This window comes from Pteropus alecto, unplaced genomic scaffold, assembly GCF_000325575.1.
Source record: "Pteropus alecto unplaced genomic scaffold, ASM32557v1 scaffold8, whole genome shotgun sequence".
Taxonomy (NCBI): domain Eukaryota; kingdom Metazoa; phylum Chordata; class Mammalia; order Chiroptera; family Pteropodidae; genus Pteropus; species Pteropus alecto.
The window spans coordinates 18,473,298-18,495,972 of NW_006494609.1; the positions used below are offsets into that span (position 1 = coordinate 18,473,298).

At 34.9% G+C, this 22,675-nt stretch overlaps 1 protein-coding gene across 3 annotated transcripts in view; it reads right to left on the bottom strand.

Annotated features, from left to right (window-relative positions):
* ATG2B (autophagy related 2B) overlaps nucleotides 1–22,675 on the bottom strand; it is a 56,563-nt gene that overhangs the window by 22,681 nt on the left and 11,207 nt on the right. For 2 of the 3 annotated variants that reach the window (XM_015599684.2, XM_025041957.1), the window contains exons 7-28: nucleotides 19,842–19,938; nucleotides 18,952–19,137; nucleotides 17,825–17,979; nucleotides 17,627–17,732; nucleotides 16,678–16,939; nucleotides 15,262–15,412; nucleotides 14,408–14,500; nucleotides 14,086–14,274; nucleotides 11,821–12,094; nucleotides 10,325–10,427; nucleotides 8,555–8,750; nucleotides 8,145–8,287; nucleotides 5,810–5,967; nucleotides 5,258–5,430; nucleotides 4,652–4,802; nucleotides 3,487–3,686; nucleotides 3,238–3,318; nucleotides 1,859–1,965; nucleotides 1,613–1,705; nucleotides 970–1,040; nucleotides 533–609; nucleotides 94–264 (exon numbers count right to left, since the gene is read on the bottom strand). In XM_015599684.2, the coding sequence (XP_015455170.1) occupies nucleotides 94–264; nucleotides 533–609; nucleotides 970–1,040; nucleotides 1,613–1,705; nucleotides 1,859–1,965; nucleotides 3,238–3,318; nucleotides 3,487–3,686; nucleotides 4,652–4,802; nucleotides 5,258–5,430; nucleotides 5,810–5,967; nucleotides 8,145–8,287; nucleotides 8,555–8,750; nucleotides 10,325–10,427; nucleotides 11,821–12,094; nucleotides 14,086–14,274; nucleotides 14,408–14,500; nucleotides 15,262–15,412; nucleotides 16,678–16,939; nucleotides 17,627–17,732; nucleotides 17,825–17,979; nucleotides 18,952–19,137; nucleotides 19,842–19,938 (3,237 nt within the window). The remainder of the gene's footprint in view (nucleotides 1–93; nucleotides 265–532; nucleotides 610–969; nucleotides 1,041–1,612; nucleotides 1,706–1,858; nucleotides 1,966–3,237; nucleotides 3,319–3,486; nucleotides 3,687–4,651; nucleotides 4,803–5,257; nucleotides 5,431–5,809; nucleotides 5,968–8,144; nucleotides 8,288–8,554; nucleotides 8,751–10,324; nucleotides 10,428–11,820; nucleotides 12,095–14,085; nucleotides 14,275–14,407; nucleotides 14,501–15,261; nucleotides 15,413–16,677; nucleotides 16,940–17,626; nucleotides 17,733–17,824; nucleotides 17,980–18,951; nucleotides 19,138–19,841; nucleotides 19,939–22,675) is intronic. The other variant, XM_025041956.1, reaches the window with a different exon arrangement.

Here is a 22,675-nt window from a genome sequence, read left to right on the forward strand (position 1 = left end):
TGTGAAGACCTCGCTGACATAAACATGTCACTCATGTGGCAGGAATGGGGTAGGGGAGAAGTTAGTTCTCATGAGTGATGTTGCCGGCTGTACCTTCGTCTTTCTTTCAGGAGCTCCAGGCTTCATCTCTGCCTTGTTAGCTGCATGTAAGTCCCCATAGCTTGCAATGTACTGAATGAGATTCATTAATGCAGCACAAGAGTCTGAGCACGTTCTGATATGGACAATGTCACTGGAACAGTGTAATTCAAAGCGTGAGTCAGTCTGGACAGGACACAGGGAAAAAAGGATGAAATGTTTTCCAAACAAGAGACAAAAATTTCATTTTGTATAGGTTTATTCTGAATAAAATGTGACAATCTGTCTTGTCATAAAAAATGTGTATTTATAATAACTCAATTTTAAAAGCTTATCTATTTTTGAATAAAATTAGCTAACTGGAAAAATAATATTACAGTAAAGTCAATACTTTTTTAGTCTCTCCTACAAAAAATAAGACAAATAAAAATTTCCATTTATTTTAATAACTTACTTGCTCTCCATCAGAATCAGACTTCACTGCAGTTATAGTTAATTCCAAAAGCCCCATATCCATCACACGAACATAATCTAAAATTTTAAAAAGTAATAAAAATTTATTTTAATGCTTATCCAATCAACACCTAATAAAACTAGCATCTCTTTACAATTCATGGCGGGCATGGCAGGCAGTGCTACAAATATTTATAATGCAACAAAAATATAGCTTTATTCACATAAATCCTACAATTCACTCTAGAAACAAAATTTGTATTATATTAGAGTATAAATAATTTGATGCATTTAAGGACATTAAAACTTCAAACTGATATTTAATAAAATCCTTAACTTTCACTGGCATTATTCCAGAGTTAAAATGCTTTAAAATATTCATACACACAAAAATGAAAGTGCATTCATCTAGTGCATACTTCCATTTTTAACTCTTACCTCTATTCAAATTTACAGTGACAGTATTACACTTGTCAGACAGATGTAAAGCAGCTTCATCCAAGATTATTCTGAGAGAAAAAGATAAAATCAACATCCAAAAAAAACTAACCTTGAATACATGCCACATGATCACGATATACTTAGTTCTATCATTCTTTCTGATATATTATCAGTAATATGCGGTTTCTGATTTATAAATGTCATACAACATTTCTTTGAAACTCACTGTTTATGAGTGCTAGGAATATTAAAATGGTGTTAAAATGAGATTAAATCACCTGCTCAAATTAATTCTAAATTTTTAGCAGTTTTTTTTTAATAGATGTCCAAATTCACCAGGTTTAAATTATAAAAATAAAGTGTATCAGGTATTATACGGAATTTATATATTTTAAAAAGTAAACTAACAGTCTCAAGAATTTCCTCCCTAAAAATGAAATACAATCATGAATAGAAAAGATAAGACAAATTATCTGAGAAAGAAAAACTGAAAACTGAGATAAAGAAACGTGATAATTAGTTTAAAAAAAAGTTTGACTTTAACAAAAGATTGAGACTCTAATCAAAGGGTTTTGATAAATGTCAGTCAGTATGTTTTCAACAGTTGCATTTATATACGCAATGAAGTTTACAAAGGTACCTGAGAGTAGAAGATGACTTATCCAAGGCAACACTACTTGAAACGCTGAATGTTTCAACAGTGAGAAGAGATCGAATTGGCAAATAAAGAGGCCTAATAGCAAAAGAAACAACAGAACATCAGTCTGCTGTAATGACAGAAACATCCTTTAAAGAGCATTCTGAAACTTAACCCTATGTATTTTTTCTAAAACTTAGTACATATTTTAATTAATAAAATTTTATTCTGTTTAATTTGTGAACTGACCTATAATCGAGTGCACAGCTCCAGAGGTGAACATGAAAAGTCGTAAATGAAGCTGGAGGACTGTACCCCAGAACAGGTTCATCAGCAATATTCAAGAAGCATAAAATCTATAATCACAAAAATATAAAATGGCCTGCTTTAGAAGAAAAAAAATGTTGATATGATATCATTAATACCAATGTAAAACAAAATATTTCACAGAAAAAGCAACCATTTATTGGAAAATCATAATGCTAAAAGAAAAAAAAATCATCGTTTTGAAGGAATACCTTTCAAAAGTATTTGCAAAACTAAAATTTGAAATAAAAAGGCCCATCCAACAACTGTAATGCTATAGAAACCTGAGAAAAATCATCTTACGAAACTAGGTATATATATTACACTTTTACATTATTTTGCTTGGTTTTTCGTGATTTTCTTAAAAAAAAAACAAACAAATTTTCCTAAAGACTGCTTAAAACTATCCATCTGGTTTCTATATAATCCATTGTCAGGAGTTCTTTATCCATAATTTATACATAGTTCAGTCTGAAAACCAGTCCCTCTCACCAACATCTATTTTCGCATATTTCTAATCTAAGTAAACAAGGAGATTAGGCTAAAATCTCTCCCTCACAGCCAGTTCAGTGTTCATATTAACCATCTCTCTACCCCTAGTGTACAAAGATATATAGAGATATAGATACAGGTATAAATGTATAGAAAAAATATCTCCCCATGTTCCTATAGCTAACTAGGTAAACAGATAAACAAACTATCTCATGTTTCCTGAATCCTTTCATGAAAAAAGCCTGAAAACATTTGAGTTTAAAATAATTTCTTATTTCCTAGCACATAGAAAAAGTTCTTCTTTCTAAGGAAAATGAATAAGAATCAGTGCACAAGTTTTTATTCTCACATAAAGAGTTAAATTCTTACCCAAAGTTTCCTCTGAAAAATAACCAACTGTATCTCATTAACCATATACAGTTATTAGACTAGAGATCTAGTACAAAAAATCCTTATAAATGCCTCAAACCATGTTATTGGCCTAGAGATTAATTCTGAAATTATGGCATCTAAAGAATATACAGCTTTCAGTGCACGTCATGTATTACTCCTCTGGACCAGGCGCTCTGCAGGTCCTGGCACAGACCCCCTTCCTCTTCATGACACGAAGGGCAACTCTGTCTTTGTGAAGTTTAGAGTCCAAACCACCAAAGTGAGAAATCCATCCCACTCTGGAGTGGTGATAAGGTCCTAACCTAAAGGAGGTTTATACAGGAGTGTGTGCTTGCTGATAATTCACTGAGCAGAACATTTATGATTTGGGAATTTCTCAGTATGTATATGTCAATATAAAGTAAAACAGATTAACACATACATAATAGCTCTCTTACCTGCTCATGCCAACTGAGCCCAGAAGGAAGCATTCTGTGCTGGAGAGTGGCTCCTTTCAGTCCCACGGCAATGAGAAATTCCTACACAGAGTAACACAAAGCATTACAGTTGTCACCTACATCCCCCTCTAATTCAGAACTCAACATTTTTCTGAAAAAAAAAAAAAGTGTTGCCTTTTGTGCTATCATTTTAGCTAGTAATCAAATCAACGGCAAGTATTTAATGATATACAAGTATAAAACACAAACCTTTGTGTTGGACTCTGATTTATCAGACAATATTTTAACTGCAACAGAAAGCATATTCAAAGTGTCTCCACCAACACCATCAGAAGAAGCTCTACAGAGGCCATCTTCTTCAGAGGAATAAATAGTAGGTTCCAACCAATGTGGGCGGGTTGAACTGGGCAATCGTATTTCTGCAGGAACAATCACTCCATCCACTATACCTACATCCGCATTGGGGTGAAAATATAACAAAACGTTACTCGAAATTAGTTCATAAACTTCTATAACAAAAACAAAAACCTATGTACTTCACTGAACATAACATAACATAACATAATGAACCAACTGGGCATAAACGACCCATACCTCATACCTCTCTATCAACGTTGGGAGGACTGGCAGCACCCAACTTTAAAAAAATTAAGATTTAAAATGTTAGGAAAATTAAATTTAAATAGGAATATCTGATAAACTTCAAGAACGTGCAAGTATCTCTTGCCTATTTAACACAGGGAATATATTCAAAGAATGGTAAATTCTATATCCAATAGGGAATATTGCTTAAGAAAGAATAATGAATGTGAAGTCCCATCAACTGGCCAATAGATAATAAGACATGGTATATCCATAAAATGGAATATAATTTGGCAATAAAAATCAATGAAATACTGATACACTTGAATAAACCTTGAAAACATAATGCCAGTTGCAACAGATCATATATTGTATGATTCAAATAAATGAAACATCGGGAATGCACAAATCCACAGAGACATAAAGTAGATGAGTAGTTGCTTAGGGCCGGGTGGATGAGAAGTCTTTGGAGGTTCTAGCTAAAGGGTACAGAGTTTCTTTTGGGAGAGATGAAAATGTTTTAAAGTTGACTGTGATGATGGTTACACAATTGTGTGAAATACTAAAAACTACTGAAATGTATACTTTAAATGAGTGAGTTGTATTCCATATAATGTATGGTACAATTATAGCTCAGTACAGTTACTATAAAAAAAGAACATACAGTAAACTTCTAATTTACAATATGTATTACTTTGTCAGTGGAATGAGAACACCCCACAGAAAATAATTTCTAATATCAGAGTTCTATTCTCAATAGATTTTCGTTATTAATATTTAAACATGTCTAAACAGAAGTGAATAAAACACGCATATTTAACACTTATCCTACCTTTGTGGTATAGACTGAAGCTGCTAGAATGAAGGCAGATGTAGTGCTTGTCCTCAAAACCTTCATATTTTGTCACGCAGAACAACGAACCACTATTGAACTCTAACCAGAATTCACCATGCTTATTTTCCAACGGATCTCCGTTATCTTGCTATAAAGACCGGACAAAGAAGACATTATTTAAATGCAGAAAAGTAAGAATGACCTGGGAGTCTCCTTGATTTGGCTGAGGAGAATCAAGTGGTCTGACTCTTGACCCATCCAACATGGTGGGGTTAAAAACTGAGTAATTAAACGCTCTGTGAGGCCCCTTCTGCCAAATGAATCCCATACTTCACCCTCCTTTGTCACGGACACATTACTAGTCATGGCCTCAAGAGCAGAAGCAGCACATGTTCTCCAAGAGAAGGTATACACAATGTTTGTCTTCTGACTGGCAACAAAAGCTAAGTTTCCACAGTTGCTGTCATCATGGCATGCCTCGGAAAACTGAGCTGCATCAGTCACTGAAACCACCTCAAACCACTAACTGCTGGATGTGTACACTGCGGTAGATTTAAAATAAGATACACTTGGGAAAAACACTTTGTGTTTGTAAATCCTTACCTTTACATCTGTAAACACTGCCATTAATCCGTGATTAATACTCAGAAGAACTGAGAGAAAACTCTGCGAGTTCTTGTTCTGAGAGTCTAGTTTTTTTTTCCTGCGGGAACGATAGTTGGGATCAACAGTAGAAAAATACTGCAAAGTCTCCTCCTCAGATCCACTTTCCTCATCTATGAGAAATAGATATGCCAATTACATGATTCTGACAGCTTATTAAAATAGCAATTTGAATTTCAGAAGAATATTTTATAACTTGTTTATTTTTACAAAGGATCTGGTGTAACAATAAAAATGGACTTGCTATGTTTTTTCATTTTACCACTGAACTTCAGACTATATATATATATATATACTACCATTATAAAGATAACATATTTAATAACAATATTCTCGACACACAGAAATGGGAAAATGTTACTTAAAGATATTATAAAATAGTTATAAATGCAAAATGTCATCAAAGAAAGAGTTTTAAATCTATCGATTGAAAAAGCTACTACTTTATTAATAAACCAGGCATTTACATCAGAACAAATTAAAATATATTACCATAGTGAACTGTAGACTTAAATGGACTAAAACTATCTTTGTTGAAGGTATTGATCAGTTGACTGGCTACTGAAAGCCCAACACCGTATGAAATATTTTCAAAAGTCTCTACAGGTGAAGGAGCTGTTGGTTCCCACAGCAGCAAGTCATTAAAGATTCTGAAAAGACAAAGTTTAAAGTAAGTGCACGATCCCTAGTTCGACTGGAGGCAAACTAAAGAATATCCCGTTAAAAGTCACATAGGTAATAATTTTTCTAAATGGTAAAATAAAAATTAGGTTCTACAGAAGGTTTTTTATGTTAATTATGTTCATATAATGGTAAAATAGTTGATAGGGCTCTAATGCACGGCAGTGAAAAAGAACTTAGACACTGAATTAGAGTCCTGCCTAGTTTTACCTGCGTTACGTGCACCAAATTACATATATCTAAATGCACTTAAAGGAGAAAGTTAAAAATAAAAACCCATAATGAACAAAAGAAAAGACTGTTCACATGTATGTGCGTGCTCTGCAAACCATAACAGACATGCATTGTGTCGTCAGAGCCCCACCAGTCCTCTGGGGCAGGCCGGGGAGAATCTTTACTCTCATCTCACACTTGAAGAACCTGCCTCATAAAGGTTAAGCGACCTGCCCAAAGTCACAAAGCTCATTAGTAGGAGAACTGAGACTAGAGCCCAGATCATGTCCAGTTCTCAATTCAGTTCTTTGCCATTACTCACTTTCTCCAGAGATATCTGCTTTTTCTCTCAACAGAAAGCACAGCTTGGTGGGAAGATTGCGTGAGATGAAGAACGCATAGGGGACAGACAGAAAATCCTTCTCACCAGCTGAGTAGTACCGGTGACTAACGGGGTGACAGCTGTCAAGCTAGGCTAACACCACATCCTACTTTTTCACAGAAATATTTGTCTTTCCTCAGATGCCCTTGTGCCCCTCCCCATCCCTTGTCACCCACGCTCTATGTTTTCACGAAAATTCAGACTTTACAATGTCTCAGACGAAGCTTTTTGTTAGATTTGGACCTGGAGCATCACCTTCACATGTACAGAATTCAATCATAGCACCTACAAACACTCCTTTCGTTTCCTGTTTCCTCTGCCTAGACTGTAGCCCCTGAGAGAGGGGGACCTGTGTCTCAGTCATCTTTATATGTGTCTGGCACGGCGGCTGTCACAATGCAGGCACTGAAGGTCTGATGAGGAAAGGACCAGTGGCTTCTGGCATGGAAGGACTGCCAAAAGTGCAGACTCACTGCAAAGCCTAGTGCGAATACCAAGCAAGGTGCCAAGCGGTGACGCGGCCCTGGCCCCTGCCTGCAAGAGGCCACCCGTCTAAGAACTTCCTGGGTCAATTCCTGAGCTTCTGAAGCCCTAGAAAGTATAAACTGGGGCTGTGGCCATACTGTGGCTCTCAGGAGGCTGTAAGCCTCACCCAAAAGGACTCTTTTGGAAGCATTACCAGCTGAAGGACACCAGGGACAAAGGGAGAAATATCTCATCTCAGACAATGACAACTGTGCCCCTAAACTGTGTGATACTCGATTGGCTCACTGCTTCTTTGGCAAATTTATTGAACCAAAAAGAGTTTAAATCCAGATCTCAGTCTAAACTCCAATATAAATAAATAATAAAGGTATAATAAAATACTTTTCTCTGGAAATGTTCTTCTTTTACCTTATTGCCTACAACCATCGTCTTATTTTCATAAGTTAAAGAGAAACTATCACTTAAAATAAAACCTGGAGTTTTATTTATTTAATTTATGTGACCTATAAACACAGTTCCATATGATTTTACTGTTTTCCTTATTTATATTTTGGTCTAAACACAGTCTTATACCATTAATACTATAAAATACTGGGTGATGCATTTAAAATCAAAGAAAACACAAGGTAATTAAGGACACATCACCACGATTCTGTGGCTACAGGCCTAAAACATAATAAGTGCTCAATAAACATTTGACCTAATAAAACCAATTAGAATTATTTTTATGTTCTAAAAGGCTTTTGACACAGAAAAAATTCTCCTGTACATGAGACTAGTTCTAAAAAGAGTGCCCTGTGGTGAGGTGACAGAGGGCAACCAGCCAATGTGAGCGCAAAGGAAATAAATACCTCACACACGTAACCCAGTTACCAGACACACTGGTTAGGAAACTGCAATGACAATAGCTCATCACAATGGTAATGGTTCTGCAATGACAGCATACGGAGTACACGGAAGCGGTAAATCATCTTGAAGCAAGGAAAGAAAAGGAGGAACGGAGATGGGAAGGCAGTCAGGCAGAAAAGCCCATTCCAAAGGTTCAACTAATGTGTTTAAACTCACCTATTATAAAGCTTCTCATAAAAGCTTTTATTAGGTAGTGTCATATGAACATTGGGTAACGTAAGTTCCAGCACATAGTGAGAATTGCTGATTGCTTTATCCTGAAACTCTGTCATTTCTACAGGGTCTCCTGGCATCACCATCTAAAACATAATAGGTTAGCGCAAAAAAAAAAAAGCATCATATAACCATTTTATGTTTAAAACAGTAAAGCATCTTATTCTAGGTATGTCAGCAAATAAATAAGCATGTAACTTTTAACCAAGGGAAAAATTAGATGTTCACTGATCTTGGAGTTAAAAACTTAATATAAATAGGATACGAGGTACTTTTTTAAAGGTAAAGAATTGAAACCACTGCTGTGTGACATAGGATAACCCCTGCGCTGCGCGCTCACACCTTCATTTTACCTGTTCGTTCTCAAACATCACTCTGCGGGAGGAGAAGGGAGAGGGGGCGGGTCTCCTCAGGTCGCACACATCTTTCAAGGAGTGAGCACCTCCGTCCTCTTCTTCCTGATAGTGGCCGTCACTCTCCTCTTCTTCCTCGGCTGCTATTCTCTCCAAGATGGAATGCATGGCTGGTGGATTTATTTTCAGTACAATTCTGAAAGCAAAGACAATTTTAAAAATCAAGATCTACACGTAAACTGCAAAACTTTAAGTTTATGCAAATACAAAGAGCACTGACTGAATCATTAGTGCTGGGATTCGGCTTCTCCCAAAGTCTAATTATATCTCATCTAACCCCCCTCTGTGCATGTTGTAAACGTAAAACTGTGGAATTGATGAAACGAATAAAGGGCATTAGCGTTTTATTCCTTGCCAACTGAAAATCGGATCTTTGGAGGATACAAAGGTTATTTTTAAATTTCATTAACAGTCAGCAAATTTTACCTGAGCATTCTATTTATTCTCACTAAACCCAATCCTTTCACATGCAGTCTGTTCCGTCATTACGGAATACTTGCATACCTAGGAAACCTTGCGTTAAAAAACTGTTCGAATGGAAAAGGAGAGACTGATTAGGGATATTTTCAGAACTGCAACAACAAAGCAATCTTTTCCTTTGGGACTTCCAACGATCGAAGGCTTCCGTTACTCCTCTGCTGGCACGGCACCGGCACAAGGCTTTGTGGTCTCCTATTCACATCAGCTCCCGTCGCACTGAGGCACAGCACCCTCAAATGAGGCACCTGTGCTGCTCTAGAAAGGCTTTTTTTTTTTTTTTTTTTTTACTAAGTAGGTAGTATCAGTTGGTTCTAGTTATAAACTATCACAACTGTTTCCTAATTTACAGATATCCTAGTGCAAACTGTGCTTCTAAATTACCTAATTGAAGTAGATCCATTTCTTACGATGAAAACTCTTACTCTCAACCCCTGCCCCTTTTCAGGCACGAACTGCTAATGTCTGTCCCAGGAGTCTGACAGGTCTGATACATAAAGGGTTGTGGTGTAAAAGGCAGGCAGGAAAATGGCACAAAAAAGATCACTTTTAGAGAGGCTTCAAATTCTAAGTTTTCAATATAATAACGGATTATTATTTCAAGTAAACTAAGTTCTCTTAAATAAAATTCAAGCCCATTATCAGACTAATTTAATCTAAGGAATGATCACTCCTAAGAAATCTGAGGCAGTTGGTTCTCTAAGTCCGTCTATACCTTGGAATCATGTGGTGTAATGTTTAAACTAGACTGATGCCCAAGCTCTGTCTCAGAATCTCAGAGTGGGGCCCAAGAACCAGCTTTCTGTAAAAGTTCCCCAGATTTGAAAGACACTGTCCCAAAGCATCACTGACTATAAAATTCATTTGACGACAAACAAAATGGTACCCAATGAGATTTCTACTGCAGCCCTGAACTATTTTTAAATGGTTAATGATTCCTTTGTCTCTCTACTTATACTAGATAACTTGAGACCAGAGAACACATCTTAAACTGCCAGCTCTCACAATATCTAATAGATAGATATCTACCCTTTATATCTACCCTTTCAAAGAGTAGTACTCAATGTGTATTTTTAATTTAATTTGTCCACCTTCCTCTGGGTTCTCTCATCAAGGCTGGATATTTTTAGCTTAAATTTAATAGCCAAAATGTCACTTCAAAAGACTACAGCAATTTATTTTCGAAAGGAAAATCTTATTGAAGGTACATATCATATCCGTTTGCTTACTCACCTTGGCCAGTCAAAGTCATCTGACGATGTTGTATCTCCATCTACTCCACTAGACACATGGAAAAACTTAATAGATGGCTCTCCTTTATCTTCTTGGAATGACCCTAATAAAATGAGACTGATTAACTAAATGCCTTTCTTCTCAGGGGCTAAAAGATACTTTCATCCTTGGGGGAGCAAAGATCTTTAAATCAGGAACATATGAAACATTAAGCTCTACAGCATTTTTCCATTTGTTCTTGTTTCATGTGTACATGTTGGGGGGAGACAGGATGAGCAGATAAATTAAAGATGCTGTTTTCTGTTCAAAGTTAAATTTTTAAGTACCAACGTCTAATGTGTAAGGTGCATAATGACGACACAGTAAATACAGCAGTTACAACTTCTCGAGTGCCACTTAATGACTGTTCTTCATGAAAGTTTATGCAGTTAACCTAGGAACACAGAGGTAATAACTGCAGGTCTTAAATATCTATTTTGTATCAAGCACTATAAGAATTACATCTATTCACAATAACCCTACACATTTTTTCATTCAATTTTACAAAGAATGACTTTCATTCAGAATAATGAGTTTCTTACCACTGGAAATAAGGAAGATCAGATAACCTCTAAAGGCCCTTTCATGAAGTCATAACTGGCAGCTGTCAATTTTAAATCTCTCTAAAAATGTGTAAAACTCAGAGAGACGGGGGAAAAAATTCTGCAACTTATTCCGAGAGAGGAAAGTGAGAAAAGGGGGGAGGGAGTACGGTGGCAGGGAGGGCGATGGCAGAGGAGGGTGTGGTTAGAGGAGGTGGAGGGGCAGAGGGGAGGTGTGGTGGCAAAGGTAGGCTGTGAGGGAAACAGGAAAAAAAACACCAAAATCTTCCATTCTCAGTGTATATAAACTCTTCATTAGCTGACAATAGCAAAGTAATACAGAATAACTTAAAACAGGTTTTCCAAAGAAAATCACTAGAGATTAGTGTGATGGTAAAAAGCTCAAGCTCTAGTGTCAGACTTGGCTTTGAATCTTGATTCCGCCACTTGCTACTACATGACCTTGGAAGGTCTCTTTTCTTAAGTCTATAGATTCCTCACTTACAATGACAAAAATGACTGGAAATAATAAGCCTACATAACCATGATGAATAAAGGAAACAGCATAATGTGCGTGAAGAGCTTAGCACAGTAGCTAACGAAGCAGCACTCAATTCCGGCTGCTGGCAGCCGCACAAGTGGTAGTTGGTAAAAATGTATACTATGGCACTGCATTCTCCTGGAGAAAAGAAGTATTTTACCAAACTGAATAAATCATCATGCTTAATTTCCTTTCAAAAACACACATATCACGTATTTATATACAATACTGGAAAAAGGCTGTTACTCTAGTTCTCTAATGTCATGTTCTCTAATTTTATTGTGTTCTGCAGCTGTCAAATACTTTTTCATGCTGTAAGTCTCAGCAGGTGTTTGTTTCTAGTCTGGCTCCTCTGTGGCCACATTCATTCTTACCGACTAGTTCTCTGAAGGTAAGATCCAATTTAATTTGTTCTGGGGTAGATCCTCCTATGAACTCAGTCTTAAACTCGAGATCTGTGAATGCTAAATGAAGGATCTCCTTCTGAAGTGACTTCTTAAACCATGGTCCTCTTTCTTGATCTGATCGAAGGTCAGGAATTGGGAAGCGAACAGAAAGGTTTAATGCTGGTGTGGCAACTTGTACTGATATCCGACAATTTGCAGGATTATGTGAATCATCTAGAAATACTTCAGTGAAAGCCTTGTGCTAAAACAAAAAACATCAAAAAATAGGCCAAAATGTTAAATTAAGTAAGTAAGCATAAGTGATATTAGTATTCAACATTACAGTATATAATCACGATTTCCTCATTCAGTAGAATACATTGAAATATAATTCAAAATAACTACCACCATCTTAGTTTAGTAATAATGAAATTTTATAATCCAACAACTATTCACAAAAGCCAAAACTACTGACAAAAGGTAAACCCTCATACAAAAAAATAATAAAAATAAAAGCTAAATCAAAATGAAGACACGGGCACAATAGATGTATAAATATCAGAATACAGAAAAAAAATAACATGTAAATTAGCTTATCGACAAATTCAATATCGTTAAAAATCACTACAGTACCCAATATTCAATTGGAAGGATTTATCTACAAATATGCTAGCTACTTTAAAGAATCAATGTGAAATCAGATGATTTATGCCAAATGCAAAGGCCCGTCCCTGACTCATCTTTGTATTTCCAAGACTAAGCCCAGAGCCTGGCACATCATAGATTCTAAATAAATATTTACTAAATCAGTGGTCCCCAACCTTTTTGGCACCAGAGACCAGTGCTCCTCTGAGAATCTAATGCCTGACGATCTGGGATGGAGCTGAGGAGGTAATGCTAGCCAGGGGAGCGGCTGCAAATACATGAAGCTTGGTTCCCTCACTCACAGCTCACCTCCCTGCTATGCGGCCCAGTTCCTAACAGTTCACAGACCCGTACAGGTCTGCGGCCCGGAGATTGGGGACCCCTGCACTAAATCACTCACTCTGACAGTATGATCCCATCAAACAGCTCTTAGAAACCAAAACATGTATGCACCATTTACTCAAAGGGTAAATAATAAAAGGGTCAATAAACATGCCCTTATAATAAAAGGGTCAATAAACATGCCCTTCAGATACAAGCCTATTTCCACACTTTCTCTAAAATGTATTGAAACTTATGAAGCTTTAGTCCAGAGTATACTGTCACGAAAAAGTCTTTAACCTCCTAGATGAGAAAGTTCTCTTTTAGGCTAAACTTGGATGTTTAACAAACCTATTCTTTCTCTCCCCTTTTGACTTTCCAATATTAACCCCCTACTGCAGCAAAAATAATCCAAGAGATGAAACTATCATCCCAATACATCTATGACTAACAGCAAATATGGGTACACTAGTCCCATAGAATAACTAGCAATTGGTGACAAAAAAAGAATGCTAATTTAATGTGAATATCCACCACTAACTGAGGAAGAAGCCAATAAGCTAGAAAAATAAAATATCTTTTCCCTTTTCTTTTTAACCAAAGTTGTCTTTGTTCCTGGTTCTACAGTTCCAATATTCCTAACAGACTTCTCACAAATCTGACTTGATTTGCTTAGAAGATACTAGACACCAGATCTCAGTGCAAGTGATATACTGCAATGCTCAATAACACAATATGCTAAATTGTGTTCCCATTTTCAAAAGTATATTTTATATTATATGGGCTGTATTTTATAGGTGGTTCAAGTATTCTTGAAAAGTATGGATAGATAAAATTTTATAAAGATATTATAATAACGGTTTATAAAATTCAGATAAACACAGAAAAGAAAAGGAAATCTAATTCTTCTATTCAAACATAACCAACACTACCAACTGGTATATTTCTATTCACTCTTTTTCTATACATCAACTTAAACAGTTGTAATAAAGATTTATGTGAAATAATATATTCTACTTTTTTACTTAATACTTCTTCATGAGCCTTCTTCATGCTGCTGCGCCATCTTTATAACCATCATTTAAAATGAGCACACAGAATTTCATTCAGAATATTGGCAAAACTTATTTCACTAGTCTAGTAGTCTCCATTTTTTATCATTACAAAGAATGCTATTTTAATAATATAGGCTATTTACTCTATTAAGAATATTTAAGCTAAGAAATAATCCAAGTAAGCCTATAAGCTAGCAGTAATTATTAGTATATGTAACTTTCGAATACGTACCAGACTGATATGCTTATTATATGAAGTATACATATGAGATGCCATCATCTCCACTGTAGTAAGTTTTTGTGGTTGAAGCAAGGAATTTAACCTGTCCACAATACTGATATCCAGTTCACAAAACACTGGATTTAACTTAATTTGTAATTCTGCCTTCTGAGGAACAGAACTAAGTCTTGCTTGATTACCCTTTAAAAAAAAAAAAGAGGCATTAATACAATCACTAACAACACTGTAAAATTAAGTTAAAACCTTCTGATTGTGAAAAAAATGTATCAAATCAAAATTTACAGGTGGTATTCACAAAAAAAAGATCTCTTACCTGGGGTCCTTTATTCTCAGAATGCTTATAATGAAGCTGAAGACACACAGGGGGATGGGAATCAATTCGCTCTTTGGAATGGAACATTAAAAGCTTAAAAACAAAGATAAATTAAATGTAAGATACTAAGCTATAATTAACCACATAAATTAACAGAGGTGCTAATATAACAGTGAGAAGAACTTCTGAAGTCAGAAAATCTTGCTTTAAGTTTCACTGTCACTACCAATGTGAATCTAAGACAAGTTAATTTCTGTGATACTTAGTATATCATTTGCAAAACATTAAGTGAGGATTCAAGTAAATTAATGCTAAAGAAAGTGCTTTGAAAATAATATATAAGGGCAAAATAACAGCAACAAATGTCATTTTGATAGCTTTGTAAAAGTTTCTCTAAGACACACTATTAGAACAGAAAAAAACCCAGATTAATAACAAAAAAACATGAGACATTTTGCTTGTCTTGAATAGTGCTTATTAGCACACAGCAGGCATTCATTAAGTATTTAATGAACAGAATTCTCCTGAAATTAAGAGTGCTTAGAAAATGCATAAAATGAAGTTATTTGTCCCATAACCTGTCTGCCATTCTAAAAAACGAGTCAACTCGAAATTAAAAATTGTAACAGACTCTTATAGCCTTGAATGCCATATTTAAAAATCTGTTTCAACAAAACACAAACGCTTACACACACACTCCCACACACACATACACATACACATACAACTCTTCCCCCCAAAAAACTCTTCCTATATGACTTCCTATACTTTTTAAGAAAATAATTGCTGTTCATATGATTCTTAAAGAGAAAGATTTAATGAATTATCCTAAAGGAAACCTATGTAACATTTACCTCTGTATAGTGAGGAGAAACAGAATGAAAATCAGTGGGAAACAAGCACTCCAAAAGTTCCATCTGCCCAATGGACATGTCAGTACTAAAATATCTGGAAGCGGATCTCTGTCTCTGTTCATAGGATACTTTGATGCCAGTACCTATAAATCTGTTGTAAGAAATGCAACATTTAAAAAGAGTATCCATTTATTTCCAGATTAAACATGAGTCAAAGAATAGTATACTCAATAAAGTATAAAAATTACCTGCCTATTCTGACAAATTCAAGTTCTCAGTAACTATTCCAAAAATATTAACCAGAAAGATTACTTCAAATTTCCCATTCCTTGACATTAGCTAAAGAAACCAGTTCGGTTGACAGGAAATGATCCAGGATATATTTATTTCCCAGCACTGCCCTTCCTCCTTCCACGTTTTAAAATTTACACTACAATGGATAAAATCTTTCAAATCTATGAAATACATGTAATAGTTTCTTAAATCATCTAAAAGGATCATGGAATATTTTTAAAACTTCTGTCAGTAGAGCTCAAATAAAGGTCTATCTCTAGTTTTTATTGCTTTTGTTACATTTCCTACTGACGAATACTTACAATCTTGTCAAAATGGGAAGAAAAAAATGTTTTTGTAGTTTGATTATAAATACTATGGTACTAACCTGCAGAATTTTTTACTAGGTATAAAAATTACTTTGCCTATTAATTTTAATACTTCGAAAAAGTTAAAAGTTAAAAAAGCCCAACATACTTTCTAAAAATATTAATGTCTAAATTATTGTATAAAATAACATGACTTAAGAATTTCTATGTCGCACATTAAAATAAACAGCATTTGCACATTAACAATATTATACTTACGAACTTAATTATCTCCTCATCTACTAGGACTCAGCCCATGAAGAAATCATTGGCTATTTGGACAGCTTTGATTTTTTTAAGTAGAACGTGGCATCGGAGCTCGGATCAGCCTTGGCATCACTGCCCCGTGGCCAGTGGCATACGAATCATTTCCAAGTGCCTGCCTTCTTCTTAGTTCATTCTACTCTCACCACCACTGCCATCTCTGCTAAGCTAGCACCAATAAGAACTATTTTTATGATTTGTAATGGTGACAGTGGGGATGATGGCAAAATGTGGTCAAAGGAAATTTGATAAAAGCAGGAGAGCTAAAGAAAAGATAATTTCCTAACTCCACATTATCTAGATTTTATATCTGAATGTTTCACATGCCAAATAACGTCAATGACAGATTCTGTGGCAAACATCTTTGCAGCAACGGAAGAAAATCTCATTCATTCCGCTCATTTACAAATAAAATGTGAATTAGAAAAACAAATGGAGATAGATATATGGATACGAAAGTCCACATTCGGTTCTTTTTCAAGGATTGTTAATAAATAAAAAAAGAGTTTACCTAAGGTGATCATGTGAGCAAGCTTCTGCAAATACTGTTCTGAAAGACTTCAAGTTGTCTGCTGAAAATCTTGCTGGATCAATCTTTTCTATACAAGAAAAGAAAGCTATCGCCAGGGGTGTCAATGGATTAAGGTTCAATGACGTTTCAGGTGGAGATAATGGATCAATGTGAAGTACAGAGACTGAAAAAGTTCCCACAGCTAGTCTAAAAATAAGTTCAGGCCTGGATTCATCCACCGAAACAGATCTAGACGGGAGAGCTGAAATACATGTGTTAAAATTATACACATAAAATTTAATACGTAAAAACAATCCATTATAAAAATATAAAACATTTATTCATGTATTAGTTTTCAAAAAAGGGTGATCACACTACAGTTTAAATGATATTAAACAAGTAAAATAAAATAAACTATTGCCTTTCTGTTTTATATCGAGGATCCTTGGTACTCGAAAGTACAAAGGAGTATGCTACAATAAGAAACATATGAATAGAGCTTTGCATTAATAAAATTGTATTGGAAAAGTCAGAGATTAACCATAAGCTGCTCACCAAATTTTCCTTTAAGCCTTGTGTTTATTTCAATTAAATTTTGCAGAGAAGAAACCTGAGGTTCCCTTTCAAGGATGTGTAAACAGTGAAACAAAAATCAGATGGTTGACTGAGACTCCTAAACTGCAATAACCACCTGAAATTTATTGTGTACTTTTTATTAAAAGTATTTAAGTATTTAAATACCCAAAGAATACAGCGAATGGGCAAGTATACTAAAATACTTCACAATGAATTGTTCGACAATGCTTCATTTTCTTTCTAAACTTTATTAAATGGCCTAGGCCCCCAACCCTCAAAATTTAATGAAGGAAAGAAGCAGTAGAATGGCATTTTTAAAAAGACAAAAAAAATTTTTTTTTAAATCTTCAACAAATATCTTATTTCCACTTACAAGTCTTCTGTAAGGGTGCTGGGTGAACTAGGTTGGATGGCAATGCTGACCCTCTTACTGGCTGTTCCTTACGATGATCAAGGAAATCTCCCCATGTTGGCTGAAGCTATAAAATAATTTTTTTAAAGCACATGAATAAAGTGCAGAATTTTAGAAGCAATTTTTCAAGACTAGAACAAAAAGTAAATAATACTTTACCACAGTAGCACTTAATGGAGATCCTGCTGGGGTATTTGTATATGTACTAGTTAATGATAATTCAAGGTCCATATGTGGAGGGTCCCCAAGGGGTGGAAGAGAAGAGAGACTATGGGACATGTCCATATCAGCCATGGAGAAGAAAACTTCTTCTTCTAGAGAGAATTAAATTTGTCAATTGTATTATAATTCCACAAATTCACATCTTTAAATTAAGTGAATATACATTAATATAATATTCTTCCTTCAGATTATCTGAGATATAATAAATACTCTAAATTTTATGTTACTTCCAATGGGGTAATTTATTAGGATCTAAGATATAAATGACAGTAGAAACTCAACTGAGCATAGGTTAACAAAAGGTTATACTATTCTACTGGTGAACATTTTTTTCTAATATGAGATGCAGTATTAATTGGTATATTTTTAAGTGTCATATTACAATTCAGGAGTTAAAATCCAGATTTTAAAATAGTATAAAATCTTGCAACTTCTGGTTTCATATGGATACAGCTATTTCTTTAAAAAGAAAACAAAAACCTGAATATATTATTTAGAATTCTATTTACATTTCGCTTCCTTCTTTCTGGAGACTGTTTTACCCTCAAGGAAATTAAGTTTGCTATGGTCAAAATTTCTTAAGTTGACTTTAATTTTCTATTTAGTTCAACATTCCATACTTAAATTGATTATTATTTAGGGTATTAGTGCTCAGATATTCCGAAACACCTGTAAATGTAACCTGGGTAAAGATTATATTTATATATAATTGACAGATTAATAGATTAACTATAAATCATTATGTGAGCACATAAGAATTTGACAAAATGAAAAATTACCTCCATTTATCTGTCGTGTAAATCTACATTTTTGTAAATTCTTTCCTTAGAATAAATCATGATTTAAAAAAAAACCCAGACAACCAAAAAAGGAAACTATAGCACATGAGTGCCAGTGCATCACTGTAATACTGTGTTTAGACCAACTTAGAAATTTAAACCTCTTTAAAGTATGGATGTTTTGTTCTTTCATTATTAACTCCATTTCACAGTGGCCAAAGTTAAGTGTACTTTGAGCTATAATGATAACATATAATTCTGGTGTGAACTTTCTGAGTTGCTTACCACGGCTAGAAGGTGTACGAGCTGTTTCTGTCTCATAAAAGCTTTGCTCTGAAGATATACCCACAGAGAGGGAATCTTTTCTCAAATAATATCGGTTTAATTCCATCTGAATTCGATATTCTTCTTCCTGTTGCATGGGTCGATTTTTTCTATCTTTATTAGCTAACCCTATTTTACTAGAATTTTCTGTAAGTATACAAAAGAAAAGCAAAATAGTAATTAAATTCACTTACTTAATAATTTCTCTCCCCAAACTCATTCCAATACCAGTGGTGATATTTTTATAAACTGACTTTCCTCAAAATTATGATTTATTAAACAAAACTACACAATCAAAACAGGATACTGTAGTACACGTGTGCCAGTACATGACTGTAATGCTTTAGTTAGATCGGCTTGTAAATGTAAATCTTCTTACAGTATGGATGTTTTGTTCTTTCATGACTAACTCTTATACCACAGCAAATTAATACCACAGTCAGGGAAAAACCACTACTATTTAATACCAATCAGAGGCCTAAGCAATAGCTTTAAGCCTCTAGCTAGGAATCCCAAAATCTTATGATAGATGTCATTAAAAATAGAATGTGTGCGACTTAATGTCTTCAAGAATTGTACTTTCTCAGTTGTATGAAGTACTATCCAACCAAGGAAGTAAGTCAGACAACTGTGAAAAAGTTAAGAATGTGACACAAATAATTTGAATGCTAATTTGTGCCATGGTAACACAATCTGAAAGATCCAATCAAACTTAACTATTTAGGATTCTTATTTACAATACATCTTTAATTTCACACATTCCTCTATAAAAGCATTTCCTATATGTATGTTATGTATTTTAACTAAAAGTTTTAAATAATTAAAAATAATAACTACAGAGTGATACTTGCCTGGTCCAGCGATAGCTGCTAACATATCCAAAAGCAAATGTACCTGTCTTGGAGACAGGAATAGATGAATAGAGTCTATCTGTCCATCAATATCCAACTTAAAAAAAAAAAAAGAAAAACATTCAGGATGAACACTCTTTATATAAAATCTCATCACCACAAGTCTCAGCATATTTTCATACACTGAGATGAGTATTGATTATTTAGCCTTGGATTCCTCCACCTAAGATTCTAATTCACACAATCTAAATGAAAAGACTTAAAAGCCACCAAACTGTTTTTCTATGAGGGAAAATCCTCCTGAGATATTCCATGTTCGTGAGTCCAATGTCATAGTGTTTGTCTGTTTAAGCTTTCTGAGTATTAAAGTATTTTAGGAGGCCTAAAGACACAGTCCCCCAAAAAGAATATTAAGATAGCAGTAGTATTCATTCCTATCATGATTTCAAAAGACTCAAATCATAGCCCTTAAAGCTTGATTCAAACCAAGAGCAAATAAAGTTGGCTTTCATAGTTTGCCCATGGACAGCACTGCTTGGCAGAGCACAAAAGGACCTTCTCTACCAACACTGTGCCTCTCCAAATGCCCTGTGTTCCACAAAGTCCCCTCTACTGGGCATGGGTGTGCAGGCCATGGCAGAAATGCCGTGGTGCTTGTTGGACTTCCCTTCTCTTTTCCAGCTCCAGGTCCATTTTTCCTTCTAGAAATAGAAGCTCCATCCCACTCACATCCTGATTCCTGTAGAGCATATCCTGACAAAAACAATTACTTTCATCTCTACATCACATTCTAAAAAGTTGAATATGCCTGACTTTTCATTCACCTCCTCTTAGTTCTAATACTAACACTGACTCCTATTGCAAATTTAAAATAATTCAATTAATAAAACACATTTATATTTGGAAAGTGTCATCTTCCCCAAGAGACCAATTTTTTGATTCTTAAATTAGTGATTTTCAGAAATTTTAAGAATCTAACAAAGAATATAATACATTCTCTAATAATCTTTATCTTTACATTTTTTTGAGTATTGGGAACCTATGCTAGGTGCTTTTACTATATTTCCTCTAATTCTTCATACTATTCCTCCTTTATAATGAGGAAACAGATTCACAAAGATTAAGTGATTTGCACAAGGCCATCTAACAGATCCAGAGCCAGGATTTTAATCCGGGTGACCCGGATGGAAAGTCTTCACTCTGTCCATGGCATGGCTCCCCATTCTGTCAATAGAGGTGTGAATGAAAAAGGGGTTCTACAGAAAGTAACCTCAAAGGGTGATCTGGTCATAAATTCCTAAATGGTCTGGGCATGGTGAGTAGCCATGCCCCAGGCCTGGAACTTCTCTAGCGAAAGGTTTATCTTTGCCTTAAGCAAGCCCTGCTCACTGTTCTTATGCATCTATCTAGATTAACAGAACTTTGAAATAAGGTCCCATCCTCAAAAAAGCAGTCTAGATAACTGCCCAGTAATCCAATTCCCACTGCCCACCCTCCTTTCTCCCATCTTCATGTAATCTTCCTTATGTTCCCTCCTTAAATTCAAAGGCGAAAAAGAAAGGGTAAAACTGTCATTCTCTGAAGCATTTGACATCTTTCTTCCCGGCAAATGTCATCAGTTTTGGAGCAAATAAATTCATAAAAATTCTTTACAGGTTTAAACATTTCTTAAGTCAAAAGAAAACTCATTTTATGGGGCTCCTTACTGACTGCTGACATCGAGGCCATAAATCAGCAAGGAGTTAAGGAGGGGGACAGTGAGGGGAAAAATCTCTTTCTGATTATATGCCAAATTTAAAAATTATTTTTTAATTTTTAGTATTGAAAATATAATCTCTGACCTTTATTAGAATGAATATTCAAGAGTTTCATTTCTAATTGTCATAGAAATATTTCATCATTAGTACATTCTGAGTTTGCATACAAAGAACAAAGTACATATTACTTTCCTGTTAAAAAATAAAAGAATGTAACAATTAAAATAAATTTCAAACTCAGTGTAACATGGTAATTGAAACAAAATCTCTGTTAATTCAATACAGGCAGTTCCCTATTTTCATATGTAATGCAATCCTGAAAACATATGCTAAAATTGAATATATGAAACACCAGATTTACATACTATCCGAAGCGAGTACTAAAAAGAACATATAATCTTTCATAATATTGAACCCACAGTTGAAAGACTCAAGTCTAATGAATATCAGAGAGAGATTAGATTTGAGTGCCCCTAATTAATGCCAGCTTTGTCTATACTGCATTAAGTTTATGAGATCTGTTTCTCAATGCTAATATCTAATTATTTTTCCATTTAGTACTCATTTTCATTAAATAAGAATAAAATATACTCAAGTTATTACAAAAAAAAATAAACAGGCAAGGATAGTAATATCGCCAAATATTAAACACTAGCTGGCAGATAAGCCACCATGCAAGTTTGTCACCTAATACACAGATGTCCAAAAGTAACATCTAAAAGGCATTTATACAAATCAATATATAATGTGCAAAGGTTTGGGTTTGCACAAAGATCAAATACACAAATGTTGAGGACTATGTGTAATTAATTGTAATTCATCAAAACAGAACCATAAAAGTAATTGCTAGGGTTCCTTCCTCTTGGAGAAAGAGCAAACGCATTTCCCCAGAGGCGTGGGCATATTTGTTTCCCAAGGATGTTATGAGACAGGGGATTCCCTGTAGTGTTTACACAAAACTATGGCTTTTTGCTCCATTAACAATCCATCCTGTTATTTTATAGACTTAAAATCTGGCAAAAGGATTCTGCACCCTCTGGGGTAGGACAGGGGAGAGGGGACAATCAATAACAGGAA